The sequence below is a fragment of the Dermacentor silvarum genome, chromosome 3, assembly GCF_013339745.2.
Source record: "Dermacentor silvarum isolate Dsil-2018 chromosome 3, BIME_Dsil_1.4, whole genome shotgun sequence".
NCBI classification, from domain to species: domain Eukaryota; kingdom Metazoa; phylum Arthropoda; class Arachnida; order Ixodida; family Ixodidae; genus Dermacentor; species Dermacentor silvarum.
Genome location: NC_051156.1, coordinates 91,488,673 through 91,498,972, shown reverse-complemented (window position 1 = coordinate 91,498,972; position 10,300 = coordinate 91,488,673). Strand labels below are relative to the sequence as shown.

The 10,300-nt window shown below is 45.8% G+C and overlaps 1 protein-coding gene across 1 annotated transcript; it reads left to right on the top strand.

Annotated features, from left to right (window-relative positions):
* The first annotated feature begins 2,517 nt into the window (after window positions 1-2,517).
* LOC125944512 (uncharacterized) lies at window positions 2,518-7,925 on the top strand. The gene is made up of 2 exons (XM_049665010.1): window positions 2,518-2,621; window positions 6,486-7,925. The coding sequence occupies exons 1-2, from the start codon at window positions 2,589-2,591 to the stop codon at window positions 7,776-7,778; spliced, it is 1,326 nt and encodes a 441-aa protein (XP_049520967.1). The 5' UTR covers window positions 2,518-2,588; the 3' UTR covers window positions 7,779-7,925.
* Window positions 7,926-10,300: the final 2,375 nt, after the last annotated feature.

The following is a 10,300-nucleotide window of genomic DNA, read 5'->3' as shown; positions in this document are numbered from 1 at the left end:
GGACTATCTGGACCACCACTGGTTCTGAAGGAGAAAAACAAGACGCACTCCAACAAGCGACTGACGTCGCCCAGCATTATGCAAGAAGCAGCGGTCGTCGCAATGCTCGCGCAAAGACTCTTCAAACAAGATACGGTAACCTCCCCAACATACTATACACAGATGCCGCGCAGTACCCCCGAAAAGCAGCCATGGCAGTCAGTGTTGTCGACCATAACCTTCAAGAGGTGGTCTCGATGACGGTCCGCACTGCCAACAACCTTGAAGCGGAGGAGACAGCCATCGCCTTAGCCATCGCCTCTAGTCAAACCAAAGAACACGCTACAATTATTAACGACTCTCAAGCAGCTTGTCGTAGCTATGCCAGAGGCAGAATATGTTCCATCGCCGCCCGACTCCTCAAACAAGCCTCTCAGTTACCCGACGTTGAAATAGTATGGACTCCAGGACACGAGTCCCTCCGTGGAAATCGGCGTGCGCACGCTGTAGCCCGAGCTCATGCCACCCGGGCGCCACAAGAGAGGGATGCGGCCGCATCCATGGAGCCTGTACCTTTACAATACCACGCCATATTAGAACACCACAGATTGAACAGACAACAATACCCACCCCCACACAAGACCCTCTCACGCGAAGACGCAGTAGCATGCCGACAATTACAAACCAACACATACCCCAATTTAAGCAGATTACACGCAATACACCCTGCACTGTACTCGTACAAATGCCCCCTTTGTAACGACTACGCTTCCCTATATCACACCACATGGGCATGTCCCAATATACAGGTACGGCGCGTTTGATGGCAGACATCTCTAAACTGGTGTCGTTCTGGGAATTCATTCCAATTGGACAGGATTTGCAAGCTCGCCTGCTACAATTCGAAAATTGCAATATGTTCCGTAAATTAATTAAGATGTTAATTCATATTTTTTTCTAAATTCCTTGAATATGGATTTTGACTTCTCTTGCAAGTATGTCCGCCTCTGAATAATGCAGCTAAAGGACTAGAAATATGTTATCTGCAACAAGTGAATTTTACAAATTCTGTAAAGGTCAGTAATTATCACACCGTATACAGAGCAGTGAAATCGCAACCCGGAAAACATTAGCAACCGACGACGGAAGCGAAAATAAAGAGGGACCGTGACTGGTCGATTGTGATTTGTTGAAAATTTCATTTAGAATTTAATACAATACCAGCCCGCAGAAACATTCATGATGACGAAAACAGTGACTTCGCATTCCTTTGTTTGTCTCGTGCTTGTACAGCTTTCTTAACCTGTTTTTAGTGTTGTTTCTTTACAGCAAAGCTGTTAAGGGCTAGGTTCCCCAGGATGGCGTCCGCATGTCGAACAAAACTATCACCATCAGCATTTGCTTTGGCTCCATGTGCGTGGCGGTTTCCCGCCAGGTGTCATCAGCACAGGTCTCAAAATGGATGATGAATGGTCCATTGTTATACGCCTTGCCATCGCCGATGCCTCTTTCATAACTGTCGCGATAATTCGCAACGGCGCGTCCCACCAGTTGTTGTGTCCCTTTGTCTCGTGACGTAGAGACCGCGCTAGTTGCTGTTATCAGCAGTTGCCTTTTGGACTCGCTATGGGACGGATGCTCCTTCAACCACATCTTCCAGGATCCTGACGTCAGGATCCTGATGATGCCATGCAGTGTGCCGTGGCTATGAACGCTGTGGCTCATACGGAAATCGATGACAATGGGGCGGACTTCGCCCTGCAAATGCACTACTTGGCCATCGCGCTGGGCAAAAATAAGACTTCGGTGTGCTTGCTTTTTGACAAACTTGCCCAAGGCACTCAATATAGTCAATAATGATAATATATAAATTCACTAGCTATAGCAATATTCACTATAGCAGAACCACTATAGTCACAGCTTAGCTGGCTTCCGTCTTCACAGTAATGGAAGGGCTCTGAATTTTTTTTCATACTGACTCGTATCCTTCGTATCTTGCGTCTGTCGTCGGTACGTAGTGTTTTTGAGATAGATGTTGCACTCCTTTGTATAAATCCGGCGCGTTGGGCTATAATACCTCAGTTGGAAGTCAGCGCTTGTCCTAATGTTGTCTGCGTCGTCGGTTCACTTTGGCGCATTACCCTCACAACATAACAATCGGCATAAGAATTCGCAGAATATTGATCTCGTAATTTGCGCTGAAGTTGAGCATGAACGTTTTGAGTGCATCAGAGGACGCGGAGAGCCAGCTGTACTAATCTTGCGTGCATGTGCGACCGATAGGTAAAAAGGGCTGAGACGTTCCTCCTTCACCATGCCTGCGCCACTTTCCTCCTCACCAGTGAAAGAGGCCTATAGATGGACTTTATAACAAGCCGAACATATAACTTTATCTGCAAAGATAAATTCGTGATTAAGTGATTTTGGCGGTTGCTTGTACCCAACCTTATAGAGGGAACGTGTAAAGCAACAGCTCCTATACGTTCTCCCTCCCCTCTTTGGGTTAATGGAAAAATAAATAAATATCTTTATTTTTTCAGACTTCCGCTTTCACTCCTTGCAGATTTCCATGTGTGCTAAAATACCTAAGAGCACCTTTCAACATTGTTATGCGATCTGAGCCCGATGGAACACCGTGCAAGGTAAGTGAATACATACAACGGGTCATTTTATTATAAAGCTTGTTATTATAATCCTTCGCCGTTGTTCCCATGGAGGTGAGATCACCTTGAAGTGCACGCATTTTACTGAGACTAAATTCATTTGACGAGGACCGATTATTCATCAGCATTTGCTAGGCGCACAGAGAGACTCGTTTAGGCCAATAGAGCCCAAGAAAAATCTATCGGCCGGATGTTACATATTCTTTTAAAACAATGTTATTTCCCCGCCACAAGGAGATTGTGAAACGTCGTTATAATTTTCACTTTTACAATGCTCTGCAAATGTAATAATTGTGTTGAGGCTGCACCACCGCTAAGGTATGTATAGAATTCTTTAAACAAAAATCCCTAACACGAATTATGAAACGATATATTACCCAGGTGTATTTATCACAGGTTTGGGAAAATCATCACCCTTGTGGCAACAATATTTTGCTAAGGGATTTACATTTTGTTGACAGACTTATGCAGCTGCAGATGCGTTATATCGTGGTGGTTTGAGATGCCCAAGACTAATATATTCAGCATAGCAGTCAATGTAGTAGTCGACAGTCCAGTGATGCCAGCCTATTTATAGAACAAAAATGACGTCGCATGCTTCTATTGGTGACTTGGACACAACGCCATCTTTCTTTTTGAAGTTTGTGACCTTTGATTGAGTGGGAACCGACTCTGGTTCACATCGGGAGTTACGAAAACTCAATTTCATAGCTTATTCCGCTTTTGAAGAGGGGTATGTCGCTGTTTATAACGAAGCCCTTAGCCTCTAATTGGTCGGTATTTTTCGTGGCGTGTTAATCCAACAAACGGCAGCTGGAAACGCGGTTTGTGTCTGACTTTCCGCGTAAGAGAATTGTGGTTTCTCGCATAGTCGAATTAAAATCCGATGCTATCATGTCTGCGGGCTGCGCGTAAGTCTTACTTCACGAATTTTCTGACGCATTTTACTTTGAGAAATTCTTCAATAACGCACTTGCGCGTGGCGGAGTGGGCCTACAAGAATCAGAATGTATGATGTGCTACCGGTATCGCCACCCAGCGGCCGCCGCCACTCAAACCGACCTCAAATGACAGCTGGAAAAGGGCTTTGTGTTTTAGTTCCCGCGTAACCCATTGATGTTTTCTCGTATATTGTAATAACAATACGAAGCTATCATGTCTGCAGCTTGTGTGTAAGTAGTACTTACGCATTTTCTGACGCAATTTACTTTTAAACGTTACTTTGGTTCAATAAGGCGCTTACACTTGGCGGTTTGCCTATAAAATGAGGATGTATGCGGCACTTCCCCGCACGTGCGTGCGCTCGTGACCTACGTCGCCTGTGGAGGTGGCGCTTGTGTAACGTCGTCCAACGTCATTTGGGGAAGGGGGGGGGGCTGGTACTTTCCTAAAATCCGCACCAGCCGCTCCCGTACATCCACTTTCACAAGGTCGAATGGAGGCGGAATTTTTACCTTCGTCGTAATGCAGTTTGTAATAATAGTGTGCCTAAATGATCTGAACAAAGCGAGCATTATTGTCTCTCTTCGTATAGCTGATGAGTGTACGCGTTAAGAGATATAGCAGACAACTTGCATTGAGAATGGAAGATTGCTGTTTTAGACGGCTTAAACTATAGCATAAATCGTGCTGCTTATTCAGGACTAGAGGCAAGAACTGAGGTTAGCCTTCTGAGTCACTAGCGCAAAATGCTCCATCTGCACAGCCAAAAGCGTGAGAGCTCATAATGTCCTGTAAACAGGCGCAGCAGACCCGCATTTTTAGTGGGGTATAGAAATTCCGACAAACAAATTATTTTGTGTACGCTCACACTAAATCCGCGCAAAATGATCGGGAGCATTCAGAGAAACAAGAACACAGCTGGTAATGCTAGCAATGTTATAGTTTTCCGCCATGCTGTTAAGCAACACGGTCGTTTTCTCAAGACAAAAAGCGCAGTCTAGCAGGTGTAGATGGCGATATTGATAATTGCATTTAATGGGCTAGGGAAATAAGTATTTTTTTCATTATATTTACAAGGATTATATAATAAGATAAAAGCAATCCCTGGCTTTAACGTAGACGTCGTTTATAAAAAGTTCAAATCATTAGGAACTCAACAAAGAACCTGGCAGTACAGCTGCTTTAATTAGTGAGATGTTATACTGCATTCTTCGCCGGCAGCAACAAGCTGCTGCCTCCCTGACAGAAACTTTCTCAACAACACCATAACAGAGCCCCGAAAATCCCACAGCGAAAGCTTAAGTAGGATAAGGCCATGGCAAACACGGTCGAATGCATTGTTGATATCAAGGAACCATGCACGGACTACATTGTTGTGCTCAAAAGCCGAATTAAAAATTCCTAAAAAGTGTTCCAGAAGAGACTGAGTTCCCCTAACTGAAATGAAGCCGTGCTGAGATGAAGAAACGATGTTATGCGCACTTTGAAAGGTCGGCGTAGACAATGAAAAATTCTTTTTTTTTGCATTTTACTTTAGACTAATGAATTTGCACTAAAATACGCATGCAAGCGCTGCTTAGCGTTATAAGCGCGTTTTATGACCGGCACAAAATTAAGGCTGCTGTCCGCGGAGAACATCTGCCACCGAGATTAAATTTTGCAAATATGGTAGGAACATTATGAGTGATGTACATCTGTAGTTATGAGTGGAGTAACTAAGACTTTTGTAAAAATTTCGTAATAAAGTTCTAGAAAGCGTCATACGGTCGCTATCAAAAATATTTCTCAATGTCCTAGGATAATTGTACTATACACATAGCTTGCGGTTAGTGGGCATGGGCAGAATGCTCCGTGTCACTTGTAGGAAAATTTAAACGTTCCCGGGATAAATATAGCTTATTAAACAATTACTTGTAACTCGTTCTTTCGCTGCGCAGATGCATTAAAAGAGTTGCACTTAGTGTCCACTGTTAACTATATAATCCACCTTGTTTATCTCTCGCAGAAATGTGAGAAATGTACTGAGTTTTGCGCAGGCAAAGTTCAAAAGCAAGGTGTTAGGTTAGTTACAGTCTCTTCATTAAATCATTTATGCAACCGTTCAAGACCGTTATAGGTGTGTGTTTCGAAAGGCGTAGAATTTAGCCTACCCGCCGTGGTTGCTCAGTGGCTATGGTGTTGGGCTGCTGAGCACGAGGTCGCGGGATTGAATCCCAGCCACGGCGGCCGCATTTCGATGGGGGCGAAATGTGAAAACACCCGTGTACTTAGATTTAGGTGCACGTTAAAGAACCCCGGGTGGTCCAAATTTCCGGAGTCCCCCACTACGGCGTGCCTCATAATCATATTGTGGTTTTGGCATGTAAAACCCCATAAATAAATTAATTAGAATTTAGCCCGCGATCTTCGGAGAACTGCCACTGGGAACAAATTTGGTGAAAATGGGGGAACATTCAGGCTGGCGTACATGGGAGGTTGATCATGTGTGGGAGAATTGCTGCTTTTACGAAAACTTTCTAAGCAAGTACAAGAAAGCGTCATATGAGGGTAAATTTTTAAACGGGTGAGTCATGGGTGAGCTTGTCTAAAAGCACGGGCTCAGTTTTAGGCAAATGAAAGCTTTAATGCCACTGCTAGAAAACAATAGGGCGATTGGGCTTTGATTACGTGAGATCGCGCAACTTGCAGTTTACGTTTTTTTTTTTTTTACAGGAGCCAAAATGTCCCATTTCACTCAGCAGTTTGGTTTCTCGTATTAGACAGTTCTTGTATGTTAAGCTCTAATTTTGGGCTCATAGCTGCGTCAAATTGTCATATGCAGCATTACACACGCCTTCAACATAGCTCGTTCTTAATGATACTCAATTATAAATTTCCTCTACTTTTCTTTCTTCCTTCTAGTATATGGGCCACTGTAGTGGGGGAGCCTGCCTCAATATCAAGAATTACACTGCATCAGGACGTGTCGAACGAGGCCCCAGCCACGCCATAAGAAGTAATCACAATAGCATTGCGAGTGGCAACAGTCATGCTAGCGAGGCTCCCGTCTTAACTAGCGCCGACTATGCGAGATCCGACTTTCTCAGTGAAACAAACGTCATTCACCATGCTAGCCAACTTATCAGCGAAACTGCAAAGGGAAGTCGCAAAAGTTTTTTTGCCCAAGAACCAGGTGCTCGAAATGAGCATCAGCGGCTGTTACGTGTGAAGCGTGCTGCGCGACGCTCGAGCTATGAAGAGCGTCTCGACAACAGAGTGATCGAAAGTGGGAAATATCAGTCCCTGGCAAGATTTAGACGAAGCCGTAAAAAACGCAAAAGAAACAGAAACGGTGGTAATTCTCGAAGGCTTTATAACGACTATACTTATTTCAATGGAAACATGAACAAAGCAGGAAGCGTCAGGTATGGCCCATCCTACGTCCCACGCAACCCTTCTGTCCTTATAGTTCAAACACCAAACAAGAAACGTCGTAAAGGTTTTTCGCTTCTGAAAGCAGTGGCCGGCGGTGCGGCCGCAGGTGGCGTGGCTGCCGCTGCTTACAAACTTCTTAAAGGGCGGAAAAAGAACGAACACGCAAGTTCCAGCCCTGCTGAAGGTGCAGAATCCAAAATCCCTGAACCTAATAAAACCGACTCGAAAGCAAACGCTTCTGGTACTGAAGCTACCGTGACAGCGAATACTAGCGAGACAGGTATCGGCGCCTCGGAGAGCGCCGGCAAAGCAAAACACGAAGAGACGGTAAAAATCACCGGTACTGAAACCGATGTGACTAACAAAAGCAAGGGTACTGAAATCGACTCGACCAAAAATACTATAACCAAGGAGACCGAGAAAACAAAGGGCAACGGAACCAACGCGACCGTGGAGACTGGAACCTTCAAGACCGACAAAACCGAACATACTGAAACTGAGAAAACCAAGATTTCTGGAACCGGCATTACCGTTCGAACCATCGGTCCTGGACCCAATGCTATAGAGAAAAGCCAGATTACTGGAACAGAAGCGGCTGGCGGTACTGGAACCGATACGACAGATAAAAACGCTGACAACAGCGGCAGCGCTTCTCCACTCCTTACACCGTCAGTGCGGACGGGAGCAACGGGAGGTACTAAACTACAGGTGTCAATTAACAATGATGGCGTTGTTACTCACATCACTGTTTACACAGGCCATGAACGGCACACGGCTTAAAGGTTCAATAAAGAGTTCACTGAAGGCACATGTTCTACTAACAAATATGAATAACCATGGCAGAGGAGCCATATAATGAACAACTTCTTTGGCATTTGCGAGAGTTGTTATATCACCGCTGGCAACTGAGTATAGACAGGCAATGGGGGAAAAACTTCCAGCTAATTGCATAAGGAGGAGCGTAGGTCAATCAATACTTAAAAACTGACATATCGTGATACAGCAGTGCTTAAGCGAGGTGATAGAGCGAAAAAGCCGGCGTCTGTCACCTATAAAAGCGAAACGACACCTAATTTCCTATTGGTTGCGACACCACGTCACCAATGCTCCTCATCGGAGCAGAGCGCGTGAAAGAGACCACCTGCTGCAACGATAGCGCGCCAAGTGTGGCGCGAGGGGAGAGGGCATCGCTGCGATGCCACGTCACCCTCGCCCTCGGCAAGAGCGCTCCTCGACCAACGCCACCAAAATAGCACAACGCCCGTTCTCTCCGATCCGTGACGCCATGATACCTCGCCCGAATGCCATAGAATCTAATGGGGATGATGCCGAGTAAGCAGCGGTGATTTCGACGTCACCGCTTTCGTCACAACAGGCTTGGAAATGGAAATTTCGGGCCTGGTAGCATGACGTCATGGATCGGAGTGAACAGGCGTGTGCTATCTAGGTGGTGTTGCCTCGAGGGAGCAGAGCCAGCGCCTTCGAGAAAGCAGGCCTGTGCACCCTACTTTGTGACATTCGTGATACCGGAACCAACTTTTGCACTGTCAAGCCCGATGTGACGAAAGCGGGGACACCGAAATCACCACAGCTTCATCGGGAGCATTCCCATTAGATTGTATGGCAGTCGGGTAAGGCAGCATGGCGTCATGGATCGAAGTTCACAGGCCCTGTGCTATCTAGAAGACATTGGCAGAGCCGGTAAAAGGGAACACCTGCTGCGGCGCTGGCTCTCCAGGTGTTGCGTGAGGGGAAATGGCATCGCCGCGACACATCGCCCAATAGGCATCGCCGCGTCCGTGGCATGCGGCTTTGGCACATTAGGCTGATGCTGCTTGCCGGCTCGGGTCGCACGTACCACTATGGTACATTACTCGTGGCTCAAAACTCGAAAGACCACTCTCGGTCTCGGAAAACTCGAAGGACCGCCCTCGAAATGCTTTCGCATTCACAACTCATAAAATGTGCTTAAGTGTCCTCCGAATTTCTTTGCTGGTGAGTATCTTTTGACACTATCCTTTCGATTACGTAGTAAAAGCAGCGGAAGAATTCTATGCTAAGCTCTTCAGTGCCAAGATCAACCAAGCTACTTAAATTCGAAGTAGTCATGAACAGGATACACAGGCTCCTTCTATAACTAGCGATGAATTTAGAAGGGCCTTGCAAGACATGACCAGGGGAAAAGCTACCGGAGACGATGGAATAACATTCCATTTAATCAAAGATGTTGGCGATATCATGCTTGAAAAGCTTGCGGCCCTTTATACGCAATGCCTCACGCCTTGCTGTAGAGATACCAGCACTCACAGAGGCATTGCGTAATCAAGGAGTAAAGGAGGCGCAGGTGAATATCTTGGCAAATATCTACAAGAATTCCACAGCTACCTTGGTTCTCCACAAGTAAAGAAGAAAGTTACCTATCAAGACAGGGGTCAGGCAAGGAGACACAATCTCTCCAATGCTATTCACTGCATGCTTAGACGAACGATTCAAGCTCTCAGACGCGAAGGCTTAGGAGTGAGAATGAATGGCGAATATCTCAGCAACCTTCGGTTTGCAGATGACATTCTCCTATTCAGCAACAATGGAGACGGATTACAACAATTGATTGAGAACCTAAACTGAGAAAGTGTAAGAGTGGACTTGAAGAATAATATGCAGAAGATAAAAATAATGTTCCAAGCCTGGCAAGGGAACAAGATTTCAGGATCGCCAGTGAGCCTCTAGAGTCTGTGAAGGAGTACGTTTATCTAGGTCAATTACTCACAGGAGACCCTGATCATGAGAAAGAAATTTACAGAAGTATAAAATTGGGTTGGAGTGCATACGGCAGGCATCGCCAAATTCTGACTGGGAGCTTACCAGTGTCGTTGAAAAGAAAAGTGTACGATCATTGCATTCTACCGGTGTTAACATATGGGGCTCAAGACTGGAGGTTAACAAAGAACCTAGAGAACAGGTTAAAGACCGCTCAAAGAGCGATGGAACGAAAAATGTTAGGCCTAACGTTAAGAGGCAGGTAGAGAGCGGTGTGGATCAGAAAACAAAAGGGGACAGCCGATATTCTAGTTGACATTAGGCACGAAAATGGAGCTGGGCAGGCCATGTAAAGCGTAGGATGGATAACCGGTGGGCCGTTGTAGTTACAGAATGACTACCAAGACAAGGGAAGCGCAGTCGAGGACGGCAGAAAACTAGATGGGGTGATGAAGTTACGAAATTTGCAGGCGCAAGTTGGAATCAGCTAGCGCAAGACGGGGGTAATTGGACATCGCAGGGAGAGGCCTTCGTCCTGCAGTGGA